Source organism: Tupaia chinensis, unplaced genomic scaffold, assembly GCF_000334495.1.
Source record: "Tupaia chinensis unplaced genomic scaffold, TupChi_1.0 Scaffold000661_1, whole genome shotgun sequence".
In the NCBI taxonomy this organism is placed as follows: domain Eukaryota; kingdom Metazoa; phylum Chordata; class Mammalia; order Scandentia; family Tupaiidae; genus Tupaia; species Tupaia belangeri.
In genome coordinates, this window is record NW_006160183.1 from 3,863,590 (window position 1) to 3,877,504 (window position 13,915).

Below are 13,915 nucleotides of genomic sequence, written 5' to 3' on the forward strand. Positions count from 1 at the left end.
CCCATCAAAAAAAAAAAAAAAAAGATTAAAGACAGGTAAATTGGCAGTAGCAAATTTTTGTCTCTGAGGAAGAGAAAATGTGAAGGTATGACTTTAAGCCACAGCTGTCTGTGGTCATGTAGAATAGGGTAAACAGCCTATTGATACACAATATCCCTGAAGCAATCACTGTATTGTACCTGATTCAGTAATTAAGGCACAAAATGATTCTGACTCATAACATAAATCTTAAAATTATATTCTGTTTAAAAAAGCAAGAATATTGTATCCCACTGTGTAATTTAAGAAATATTTCCTTTTTTTGGGGGGGGAGGATTTTTGCTATAGGGTATGTGCGCTCACCAGAAAGACAGAGAGAGACAGAGATGGAAAGCGAGAAATCACCCTCCAGGGGGATAGCCACGCTGTAGTCCCTTCTCTTCCATTCTCCTCTCAGGATCTTGGGCATGCACGCACACGTGCCCAGTGTGAGGTTAAGCCACCAGGTCCAGGACTCGAACCACAGTCGACTACATGGGAGTCTAGCGACATAGCCATCATGCCAACTGCTGGTCCCTGAAGAATTATTTTAACTTTATTTATTTATCCATTTGTTCATTTATTTATTTATACATATATACATACATACATACATATGTACATACCAGAGAGGGACAGAGTCAGGGAGAGAGAAGAGAGAGGGAAAGTGAGAAAGCAAGCCACCAGGTCCAGGACTTGAACCGCTGTCGGCTATATGGGAGTCCAGTGCCCTTAACCACCACGCCACCTGCCAGCCCCTCCTTTCTCTTCTTTACTAGTAAAAAACAGTGACTCCAAATACTCAGAAAGGTTCAGTGTTTATCATTAGAGAAATAGTAGTGTTTATTCACTAAAGTATTTTCTGTATTCTTGGCTGAAAGTCATTTTTTTTTTTTGTTTTTATATTTTTCAGAAATATTTCTTCACTTGATTTTTCCCCCCCAGTTTACTTTCTGGTTCACTTTCTAAGTGTCAAGAAAAAGTAAACATATTAGTAAATAAATTATTATTTCTTTATGTTAACAATTAGAGAATTACGCTTACTTGAAATTATTGACATAAGAACAGTTTAATTAATTATAATTTTAAATAATAATAATTTTAAATCATTATTTTGGTATAGGAACTTTAATTTGTGTTAGAATTTAAAGTATGATGGGGTCAACAGATGGCTTGGTGCTGGACTCCTACATAGTCGACCAGGTTTCAAGTCCCGGACCTGGTGGCTTGCTTTCTCACTTTCTCTCTCTCTCTGGTCAGCTTAAATAATAATAATAATTACTAAAATTCAATATTTCTTCTAAAAAAAAGACTTTAAAGTGTGAAAGGACCAACAGATAACATAGTGGTTATGTCATTGGAATCGCATGTAGTTGACCATGGTTTGAGTCCAAGACCCAGTTACTTAAAACTCATGCTGGGCGTGTGTGCACATATGCCCAAAATCCTAAGAGGAGAATGGTGGAGAGGGGATTATGGTGTGGCCATCCCCCTGGAGGGGGTGATTTCTTGCTCTCTCTCTCTCTCTCCAGCAAGGGCATATACCCTAGGTCAAAAATCTCTCAAAAAAAAAAAAAAAAAAAAAAAAAAAAAAAAGAAAAATTTAAGAAATATTTCCTTTTTTTGGGGGGGGAGGATTTTTGCTATAGGGTATGTGCGCTCACCAGAAAGACAGAGAGAGACAGAGATGGAAAGCGAGAAATCACCCTCCAGGGGGATAGCCACGCTGTAGTCCCTTCTCTTCCATTCTCCTCTCAGGATCTTGGGCATGCACGCACACGTGCCCAGTGTGAGGTTAAGCCACCAGGTCCAGGACTCGAACCACAGTCGACTACATGGGAGTCTAGCGACATAGCCATCATGCCAACTGCTGGTCCCTGAAGAATTATTTTAACTTTATTTATTTATCCATTTGTTCATTTATTTATTTATACATATATACATACATACATACATATGTACATACCAGAGAGGGACAGAGTCAGGGAGAGAGAAGAGAGAGGGAAAGTGAGAAAGCAAGCCACCAGGTCCAGGACTTGAACCGCTGTCGGCTATATGGGAGTCCAGTGCCCTTAACCACCACGCCACCTGCCAGCCCCTCCTTTCTCTTCTTTACTAGTAAAAAACAGTGACTCCAAATACTCAGAAAGGTTCAGTGTTTATCATTAGAGAAATAGTAGTGTTTATTCACTAAAGTATTTTCTGTATTCTTGGCTGAAAGTCATTTTTTTTTTTGTTTTTATATTTTTCAGAAATATTTCTTCACTTGATTTTTCCCCCCCAGTTTACTTTCTGGTTCACTTTCTAAGTGTCAAGAAAAAGTAAACATATTAGTAAATAAATTATTATTTCTTTATGTTAACAATTAGAGAATTACGCTTACTTGAAATTTTTGACATAAGAACAGTTTAATTAATTATAATTTTAAATAATAATAATTTTAAATCATTATTTTGGTATAGGAACTTTAATTTGTGTTAGAATTTAAAGTATGATGGGGTCAACAGATGGCTTGGTGCTGGACTCCTACATAGTCGACCAGGTTTCAAGTCCCGGACCTGGTGGCTTGCTTTCTCACTTTCTCTCTCTCTCTGGTCAGCTTAAATAATAATAATAATTACTAAAATTCAATATTTCTTCTAAAAAAAAGACTTTAAAGTGTGAAAGGACCAACAGATAACATAGTGGTTATGTCATTGGAATCGCATGTAGTTGACCATGGTTTGAGTCCAAGACCCAGTTACTTAAAACTCATGCTGGGCGTGTGTGCACATATGCCCAAAATCCTAAGAGGAGAATGGTGGAGAGGGGATTATGGTGTGGCCATCCCCCTGGAGGGGGTGATTTCTTGCTCTCTCTCTCTCTCTCCAGCAAGGGCATATACCCTAGGTCAAAAATCTCTCAAAAAAAAAAAAAAAAAAAAAAAAAGAAGGAAAAAGGAATTTAAGTGTGATTTTTATTTCTTGAAATGTGATGTTAATTGGAAACATGGAAATTGGCAGCTAAAAAATTGTAGTAGTCTTTGCATAGCATAGCTGGATTTTGTTACTGTGTTTTCAGGACTGAACAGTCTTTTCTATTCTTAGAGCCTTGTAATAGCAGAGGGGCTCTGGGAGCTCTGATGGCGTGCCTACGAATAGCTAGGGCCCATGGACATCTTCAGTCCTCAACTGATACCTGGGAGAGTCTTGTGTCCAGTGCAAGAATCAAGCAAGGCTTAATTCATCAGCACTGCCAAGTAAGTACACAGAGTAACTGGGAGATTGTCCATACAGCTGATTCCAGGCTGGTAGTAGGCTTGTGACATACAGACCAGTTGGTGGTGTCCACTTATACCCCTTCCTTTCCTGGAAGGAAAAAAAAAAACAAAAAACACTTTAAAAAAGAAAAAGAATAAAAAAGTGAAATGTGTGTATCTTATCTTTAGGCTGTTATAATTGAAGGGATAGAAAAAAACTATCATAAAAAAAAAACTGTTCATGCTTGGGAGGCTCAAAAGAGGCTGATTAGTGTAGGTGATAGTGGATTAGAAAAGAAAGATGTGATCAGAAGAGAAGAAGCATTGGAGCAGCACACGGAAGGGAAGGACACAGGCAAGGCCTGGAGGATGACAAGGACATTGTCGGAGTAGAGTATGTTTTCCATTTTATGGAAAGTCACACAGTGATTTTATTCAGTTAGTGAATAGGAACCAAGCTGCTCTGTCTTTAGCAAGGAACTGGCTTTAATGGAAACAGGTGAGTTTCCAACAGGAAAGCAAAAAGAAACCAGAACAGTTAGAAGTGCATGGACCAACAGGTGGTATGGTGGTTGGGGTGTTGGATCCCACCTGGGTGACTGAGGTTCGAGTCCTGGATCTGGTGGCTCGCTTTCTTTCTCATTCTTTCTCTCCTTGGTGAGTGCGTGTGCCCTGGCAGATTAAAAAAATTAATAAATAAAAATAATTCTTAATTAAACAAAAAGAAGTGCATGGCGGTAATCTAAGAGTGAGGTACTCATTGAGAAAAAAAGGAAAGAATGGAGCTGAGAATTCCCATGGGATAAGAATTTTTAAGAATGTGGATTTTGGCCCATCCTCCATGGCTAAGTTGGTAGCATACTGAACTGCAGTAGTAGAAATCATGTGGCCAACTGTGGGTTTAGATCCCATGCTAGGTTGACCTGAAACATGCTGGGTATGTGCATGCCCATGACCCTGATGAGCTGGATGGCTAGGGAGAGGGGATCACATTGTCATGAGCCCTTGTTAAGCGTGCTTTGCTCTCTCACAAACATACTTGCACACACTTTCTATCATGAGTAAGAAGATAAAATGGGCTGGCCTATGACCTAGTCATTAAGGGAGCTGGATCCCATGTGGCTGTTTACATGGTTCAAATCTCTGCCTCTGGTGGCTTGAGAACATGCTGGTCATGTGTGCATGCATACCCCAAATCCCAGTGGGATGGAAAAATGGAGAGAAGGGGTTACTGTGTGATCGTGACCCACTGCGGGGAGTAGAGGTGCTTTCTCTCTCTCTCTCTCTTTTCTCATGTGAGCTCATGTGCTGTCTAGCAAGCAAAACAGAGAAAAAGTTACTTTGATTATAAATCCTCAATGTACATATTTAATAAAATTATTTTATTGTAAATAATCACATAACCTTTGGGATTAGGTCACCTGTCTGGGATACCTATGAATGAGCTACAGTTTACTTTTCTTGGTAGCCTATTTAAATAATTACTATTTCAAGTGGTTTAGGCTGTTCATTTAATTGGAAAAATAACTTTTATTGCTTGATGTATTTTAGGTACGGATAGATACATTAGGCTTGCTTTGTGAAAGTAATCGAAGCACAGAAATTGTTTCTCCAGAAGAAATGCAGTGGATTCAGTTCTTCATCACATATAATCTTAACAGCCAGTCTCCAGGAGTGCGCCAGCAGATTTGTTCTCTTCTTAAAAAGGTAGACTTTCCTATCAGGAAGTATAGGGAAGTGGTGAACTTTGCTCTGGAAATCGTTCTTATAAAGACCCAGATTTTGGGAGAGGGGGAATAGTCATAGATTAGTCTTCTGCATATCTTCTGCATACCTGTTCTGTGAGTCCATAAAGTTTACATTTTGGGGTTAAAATTTTGAGTAAAAAGTCCTTTTGTTTTAAAGTAGTAAATCAACCTTGAGTTTTTATTTTTTATTTATTTTTTTGCAAGGAAAAATTGAGTGTTACGAGTTTTTCATATGTATTTGGTAACAGGAGGAAGGATGCCTTTGCATTTTTGTATGTTCTTTAGGTGCCTCAGAAAACAGTTCTTACTGAATAATTTACTTTGAATGAATTGTACAACACCTTTTATGGGGTGAAGAATGGTAAAGTTTAGAAATGACTATATCATCTTTGAGTTCATGTCAACTTAAAGGAAATGAGAGAGCTGTGGTTTAATGACTGTTCTGGTTTGCAGTAACACTTTGTTTTTGTTTTTAAAAATATGCTTTTAAAAATGTTCTGTCAGAAAGAAACTATAAATATTACAAGTTTTAAAACCAGTATTCCCCTTGCCTGGAGTTTTATTCTAAAGAAATTGGCCTTTCAAGCGGATGTTCGAGTTTAATGTGTAACTTATATGCTTTTATTTTCCTTGTCCCAAAAGTTGTTTTATAGGATACAGGAAAGTTCTCAGGTACTTTATAAGTTGGAGCAAAGTAAATCAAAACATGAGCCAGAGAATGAGTTAACCAAGCAGCACCCTTCTGTTTCTTTACAGCAATATAAGGTAGGTGATCTGTTTTTGCACATGCAGATTTTTCAGACATCTAAAACAAGTATAAATAAGCAGGGAAGAGAAGTCAGTGGAAGTCTCTCGGTGAATTGTGTTTCTGTGCTGTTTTCCTTCAAACTGAGTGTGCTGTATCCTGCTGGTGTTTTGGTTCTCCTCCTGAGGAAGCCTGAGTCATAGACCAGTGCTCTACTTGAGAACTGTTTCAGAATGACTTTAATGGACTAACCTCAATAATTTATACCTTGTATGGGCCACATGAGATTAGTACTTTAACAAAAAGATCATTGCCAGCCCTGAGCTCCTCCACCCCTTTCCATGGTAGAAAATGGTGCCTTAGCTGAGCCTACTTTAGACCGACATGATGCGGTGGCTTGGTTTTAGTGATCCCTGGGCCATAGTCCAGCTATTGAGGGAAAGGTATGTGCATTTGCCAGAGAGACAGAGAGAGACAAAAAGAAAGCAAAACATTATCCCCCAGGGGGGATGGCCAGGTCGCAATCCCTTCTCCTCCATTCTCCTCTTGGAATTCTGGGCACGCACGCATATGTGTCCAGTGTGAGTTTTAAGTCACCAGATCCGGGACTCAAACTGTAGTCAGCTATGTAGCAGTCCAGCCATGTAACCATTATACCATCTGCTGGTCCCTTTCCTTTGCTTTTTTAAAATTGCATTTTATTGCAAGCTTTTATTTTTTATCTTTTGTGTAAATATAATAGAGTAGGAGTCTCAAAGGGACTATATAGAAGACTATGGAATAGTTGGATCTTTATATGAATTATATCATTTCAGCCAAACTAGTAAAGTAATGTGTATTAATAGATACTTCTTTGGCCATTTAAAAACTTTAAAAAGTATAGGGCCTCTAGGTGGTGCAGAGATTAAGGCAGCTGAATCCCACATGACCTGCTTGGTTCGAGTCTCAGACGCTGCAGCTTGAATAACACCCTGGGCACCTGTGTGTGCATGCCTAAAATCCTGAGAGGAGAATGGAGAAGGGATTGTGGCCTGGCCATCTCACCTGCGGGGAGGGTGATTTCTCACTTTTACTCTCTCTCTGTCTTTGGTGTGTGCACACGCCCTGTAACAAAATTGAAAAAAATAAAGTATATTTACTCTTAGTGCTTGGATGCCTCTAATGAGGAAAACCAGTATTCAGTCAAGGTTTCACTACAGATGTATTTTTTCTTATCTGGGCTACAACAAGAATTATACTTCTTGTTGACTTTGCACACTTTAAATACGTCATTAAAGCTATGATAGCTTATGGTCAAAGGTACCAATCAGAATTATCGGGCAAAGTAAAACAACCAGTGTTGTTTGCTCTCAGGGTCTAGCAAGTGGTGTGGAGGATAAGAGGCTGGATCCCATATGGCCGGCTCCACAGTTGAAGTCCCGAACTGGCAGCTTGAAAGTCATGCCAGGTGCATGTGCATATATTCCCAAAATACCAAGAGGAAACGAGAAGGGATTGCAGCATGACTATCCCCCTAGAATGATTTATCTGCCTCTCTTGCTGTGTCGGGGGAGCATATGTGCCCAGTAGCAAAAACACATGCACACAGAAAAAACAGAAACAAAAACAAAACCCTTACTCTCTTAATCAAAAACAAAAACTTCCACTCTTACAAATGATGCTGTGAAGATAAGATAATAACCTAATGTGACTTGACTCAGTTGTGAGTTTTGTTGTTGTTTTTTTAGAATTTTATGTCATCCATTTGCAACAGTCTTTTCGAGGCATTATTTCCTGGATCTTCATATTCAACTAGATTTTCAGCTTTAACTATTTTAGGCTCAATAGCTGAAGTTTTCCCTGTCACAGAAGGTAAGTTTTCAGTATTGTTCGGGGAAAGTTTTTTTCCCATTCAGAACAAAAAGCAGCATTTTACTTTACTTGAAATTTGAATTTTATTGTCTTTTTTGTAGATTCTTAATGGAGATCTTACTTTATGATTCTTATTTGTACTTGATTAAAGTTGCCAGTAAAGGACAAAAGGGAGAGAAATGGTCTACTTTTTCATTGATTGTTTTTTGCCAACCCCAAACTATAATTTTCTTGGATCATGCTTATTATAGGAAGAGTTCCTGCTTCCATCTCCCTAATTTATTTGTTGCTATTTTAAGATATTGCTCAATCTGTTCTGCAAGTTTAAAAAACTGAAATAATAGTAGTCTCTCTTAATGTTCTTTAATGAGTCTTTGTGGTTCAAATGTGGTTTCTCTTATATGCTTTCTGTTTCATAAGCCTCAGTCTGGTTTCTAAAAGACAATATGAGGATGTCATTTCCAGGCATTCTGGTTTAATGACACTCTTGTTTTTCCTTCTGTTGGGGACTCAGAGGGGGAACATTTTACTTCCCTCTTTGTTTTTTATTTTTCCCCCTTTTGACAAGAAATGATTCTTTTATCCTCAAACAAGAATGTTTTTAATGTAGATTTCTTGTTTGTGTTCAGTCTCCCTTGACTGTGGTCAAAGAGGAAACTATCCTGCTCAGTGGGTCTTTTACAAGGGATGGCCAGAGGACTGGGAGCTTTCTGCTGTAGTTTGATGATTTTCTATTTTAAATTATTATGCAAAGTATTTTTGGTGAGAGGGGTACAGTTAGTTGCTGTTAATACAGGTTGGCTTCATTTGAGAAAATCAAATTAAAAAATTGAAAAAATTCAAATAGCAAAGTTTTAAGAATTGTTCAGTTGGGCCAGCAGGTGGCATGTTGGGTGAGGTGCTGGACTTCCACATGGCCAACTGCAGTTCGAGTCCTGGACCTGATAGCTTGCTTTCTCACATTTCCTCTCTCTCTCTCTATTTCTCTGGTGATTATGGTAAAATTGAAAAATAATAGTAATTGGGGCCAGCAGGTGGCGTGGTGGTTAAGGGTGCTGAACTCCCACATGGCTGACTGCGGTTTGAGTTCCAGACCTGGCGGCTTGCTTTCTTTCTCTCTCTATTTCTCTTTCTGTCCCTATCTGGTCAAATTAAAATAAAATAAATAAATAAAGTTAAGTAAAATAATTCTTTTAAAAAATGATAGTAATAAATAAAATTAAATAACTTAAAAATGAATTGTTCAGATAATAGCTATCTACCTTTTACTTATATTCATTAGTTGTGAATATTTTGCTATATGTGCATTCTCTCTGTCTCTGTCTTGCTAATTTTATCCAAGAAATTTATTATTGTTACAGTACTATGATCTATATACAATTTATATTCAGAATTTGTCAGTTGTACCAACAAATGGCCTTTTTGTTTTTTAAAGGTTTATTTATTTATTCGTTTATTTTAATTTGACCAGAGAGAGAGACAGAGAGAGAGGGAAAGTGAGAAAGCAAGTCACCGGGTCCAGGACTCGAACTGTGGTCAGCCATGTGGGAATGTACAGCGATTGAACCAGCACACCACCTGCTGGCCCCAACAAATGGCCTTTTATAGAAAATGAAAACTCCCACCATCTGGGGGCCAACCTAGATCATAGTCTGCTTGTTGTTATGCCTCTCTTTAGCCTCCTTTAATCTGCAAAGTTCCCACTCTGTGCTGTCAGCATTTTGGAAGACTATGCCTCAGTTGGTATTTGTTTCCTAACTTGATTCCAGGTATGCATTTTTGTTAGGCATATTGCATAAGAAATGTGGTAGTCTTTCCAGTATATCATATCAGGAGGTACACAATATTAACTTGTCCCATTATTCATAATGATAAATTTGATGATCACTTTATCTAAGTGCGTGTTGTGCAAAATTGGCCTCCAGAAGTCATCCACATTATTAGAACTTGTGAATGAGAAAAAGGGTCTTACTTGAAAGATCTTACATGAGTCTTGGCAGATTTGATTAAGATAAGAATCTTCTAAAAATTTTGCCAGAGGGCAAGTTCCCTGGGGGTGGGGGTGGGGGTTTGGGTGGCTTGAGAAAGCACCCTCCCATGGGGGATGGTCACACCACAATACCCTCTCCATTTCTCTCTCCTCTGGGATTATTATTATTATTATTTTGAGAGAGATTTTTTGCTATAGGGTGTGTGCACTCGCTGGGCAGACTAAAGAGACAGAAAGTGAGAAATCACCCCCCAGGGAGTATAGCCATGCTGCAATCTCTTCTCCATTCTCTTGGGATCTTGGGTATGTACATGCGCCCGGCTTCAGTTTCGAGCCACTGGATGCGGGACTCAGACTGCGGTCGACTACTTGGGAGTCAGTGATGTAACTATTAACCATCTGCTGGTCCCTCCTTTTGGGATTTTGAGCACACCTGCACATGCGCCAGGTGTCTTTCAAGCTGCCAGGTCCTGGATTTGAACTGCACAGTCAGCTATGTGAGATCCAGCTGCCTTAACCACCATACCACCATGTAGGAGACTAGCGCTCAACCACTGTGCTACCTGCTGGCCCCGAGGGACCAGAGTGTTTTAAATTTTAGATATTTTCAGATTTTGGAATATTTGCATATATATATAATGAAATATCCTGGGATGGGACCCAGATCTAAACACAAAACTCATGTATTTCATATATACCTCATACACATAGCTTGAAGGGTATTTTTTTTTTTTTTTGAGAGATTTTTTGCTATAGAGTTCATGTGCTTGCCAGAGTGATAGAGACAGACAGACAGTGAGAAATCACCCCCCCGGGGCAATGGCTATACCGGAATCCCTTCTCCATTCTCCTCTCGGTATCTTGGGCATGCATGCACAAGTGCACATGAGTTTTAAGTCGCTGGTTCCAGGACTCGAACCGTGGTCAGCTTCATGGGAGTCCAGTGACATATCCATTATGCCATATGCTGGTCCCTCAAAGGTAATTTTATATAGTATTTTTGTATTGGAGCATTTTAAATTTTTTAAATTTGCTAGAGAATGCATCAATTTATAGCAAAGAACCAGAGAGGTGGAGGGGAAGGTGAGAGTGCACCCTCTATGGGAGATGGTCATGCTTCAATTCCATCTCCTCCATTTGTCCTTTCAGGATCTTGGACAGGCATACACATGCACCTGGCATGTGTTTTTCTTTTTTTTTTTTTCTGGAGAGGTTTTTGCTATAGGGCGCATGCGCTCACCAGACAGACAGAGACAGAGAGATAGAAAGCAAGAAATCACCCCCAGGGGGGATAGCCACACTGCAATCCCTTCTCCTCCATTCTCTTCTTGGGATCTTGGGCACGCACGCACATGCGCCCAGCGTGAATTTAAGCCACCGGGTCCGGGACTCGAACTGTGGTCGACTACATGGGAGTCCAGCGACATAGCCATTACGCTAACTGCTGGTCCCCTGGCATGTGTTTTAAGCTACTGGATCTGGAATTCGAACACTGCAGTTGGCTATGTGGGCCAGTCACCCTTAATTACCAGAGCACTGGCTGGCCTTTTTTTTTTTTTTTTTTTTTTCTTCATATTTGCCAGAGGGCATGTGAGCTCTCCAGAGAAAGAGAAAGCACCCCACAATGCATACTGGTTTATGGTCACACTGCAGTTCTTTCTTCTTCATTTCTCCATTTTATAGGGAATTTGGGCGTGCACACACATGTGCCCAGTGTGCTTCTCAAGCTGTTGGGTCCAGGAATCGAACTACACAGTCAGTCATGTGAGTTCTGGCTCCCTTAGCAACTAGGCCATGGGGCTAGCCTCTGGGATTTTTTTTTTTTTTTTTTTTTTTTTTTTTTTGCTGTAGGGCTCGTGCACTCGCCAGAAAGACCGAGAGAGACAGAAAGCGAGAAATCACCCCCTGGGGGTGGGGGATGGCCATGCTGCAGTCCATTCTCCTCTCGGGATCTTGGGCACGTATGCACAAATGCTTGGTGTGAGTTTAAGCCATGGGCTTTGGGACTCGAATTGCGATCAACTAAATGGGAGTCCAGCGATGTAGCCATTACACCATGTGCTGATCTGGAACGTTTTATAAAGCTTAATTTTCCTCCTTCCTCCCTCTCTTTCTCTCTTGTGAGAGAAGGTAGGAGAGTTAGAGAGACAGATACCTTTGACATAATGCCATAATGCCCTCTCTACCCACTCTAGCTTTTGAGCCAGCCAGGATTACAGCATCATACACAGACATGCCTGATACATTCAAGGCAACCTTAGATCTAAATTTAGGACCCTCCATTTGGCTCCAGTGTTGCACAGTGGCATCCTGTGGCTGGGATCTGAATTGTCTAACGAGTAAGTCACATATAATTGGGCAGTGACTGATGTCATGATAATTATGTTAATTAAACAGCTGGGAGGTCATATAAATGGTGTAAGCCATGATCCATTCATTCCTTCTAAGTGAGGTCAAAGAGCCATGACCATGAAGTACAGGATGAAAAAGTAAATTCGGCCTTCATCTTCTTCTGAAGCACTTAATTGTGGGGAGTTTATATTATTTCTTAGAGGGGCTATGATTTGAAATTAGTTAAGTGGTTTCTGCTTAGACTGAGAATAAGCCACATGCATCTTTCTTTTGTGGAATTAAATGTCACAACATTTATAGTGAAAAATTGGATTCCATGCTTAAAAGGATTTGTTCAGCAAATATTAATTTAATGCTTCTTTTATGTCCAACGGCCAAGGATATGCAGTGTACAAAATAAAGAGCTTCCTTTTTTTGGAGCTTAGATTTTAGTGAATGGAGACAGACAGTAGTTAACAAGTAAACACAATTTCCAGTGGAAATAAGTTCTGTGAAAAAATATTTCAAGATGATGGGTGAAAAAAAGTACTTGGGAGGATGGGGAGTGCTTGCTGTTACATAGAGTAGCATTAGAGAAGCCTTGAAATTTGAACAAAACTCTTAGGCATCTAGTGGATCAATGAAGAAAGCACGGAAGAATTTAGAAAACACTTTTGAGAAGAATGAAAGTGAAAACACAACATATGAAAACTTAGGGTATGCAGTAAAAGCTGTGCTAGTAGGGAAATTTTTACCTGTAAACACCAGCATCGGAAGATCTTAAGTAACGACCTATCTCTGTATCTCAAGAAATTAAGGAAAAAGAACAAACTTAATGCAAAGGTTACAGAAGTAAGGAAATAAAAAAAAGATTAGGGCAGAAGTAAGTAAACTAAAGAATAGAAAAGCAATACAGCACATCAGTGAAATCAGTAGCTTTAAAAAAAAAAAAAAATCGCGAAATTGACCAAGTTTTAACTAGACCAAGAAAAAAGAAGGTGCAGATAACTAAAATCAGAAATCAAAGTAAGGACATTTCTATTGATCTTACAGAAATAAAAAGGATGGTAAGACAATACAATGAAAATAAATACAATTGAAAAATTAGATAAATTGCATGGAATAAATAACTCTAGAAATATGAAAATTACTGACTTAATAAGAAATAGAAAATTCAAATAGATGATAATCCATAATAAAAAAAGCCTCCCAGCAAAGAAAAGCCAGGGCTATGGCTTCAGCAGTGAGTTTTTATTTTATTAAAAAGATTCCTTCCTTCCTTCCTTACTTTATATGTCTTCCTTTCTTCCTTCCTTCCTTCCTTCCTTCCTTCCTTCCTTCCTTCCTTCCTTCCTTCCTTCCTTCCTTTCTTTACATTTGTTGTTATTATTATTTAATTTGACCAGAGAAAAACAGACAGAGGGGGCCAGCAGTTAGCGTAATGGCTATGTCGCTGGACTCCCATGTAGTAGACCACGGTTTGAGTCTCGGACCCGGTGGCTTAAACTCACACCAGGCATGTGTGCATGCATGCCCAAGATCCCAAGAGGAGAATGGAGGAGAAGGGATTGCGGTGTGGCCATCCCCCCTGGGGGGTGATTTCTCGCTTTCTGTCTCTCTGTCTCTGTCTGTCAGGCGAGCACATGCGCCCTATAGCAAAAATCTCCCAAAAAAAGGGGGGGGGGAGAAAACCAGACAGAGAAAGGGAAAATGTGAGAAAGGAAGCCTCCTGGTCCAGGACTTGAACTGTGGTCGGCCATGTGGGAATCAAGAGCCCCTACCAGCCCCAATTTTTTTTTAAAGAGATTTTTGCTGTATGTGCTCACTGGAGAGAGAGAAAGACACAGACCAAGTGAGAAATCACCCCCAGTGTGGATGGCCACGCCACACTCCTGTCTCCTTTATTTTCCTCTAAGGACTTTGGGCACACAAGCACATGCTCCTGACTTGAATTTCAAGCTGCTGGGTCTGAGACCTGAACTGCAGTTGATCAT

At 39.6% G+C, this 13,915-nt stretch overlaps 1 protein-coding gene across 1 annotated transcript in view; it reads left to right on the top strand.

The window, feature by feature from the left end:
* The window catches only part of THADA (THADA armadillo repeat containing), a 53,950-nt gene that overhangs the window by 25,838 nt on the left and 14,197 nt on the right, over window positions 1-13,915 (top strand). The window contains exons 12-15 of the mRNA XM_014592154.2: window positions 3,105-3,256; window positions 4,808-4,963; window positions 5,647-5,769; window positions 7,477-7,600. Of these exons, the coding sequence (XP_014447640.1) occupies window positions 3,105-3,256; window positions 4,808-4,963; window positions 5,647-5,769; window positions 7,477-7,600 (555 nt within the window). The remainder of the gene's footprint in view (window positions 1-3,104; window positions 3,257-4,807; window positions 4,964-5,646; window positions 5,770-7,476; window positions 7,601-13,915) is intronic.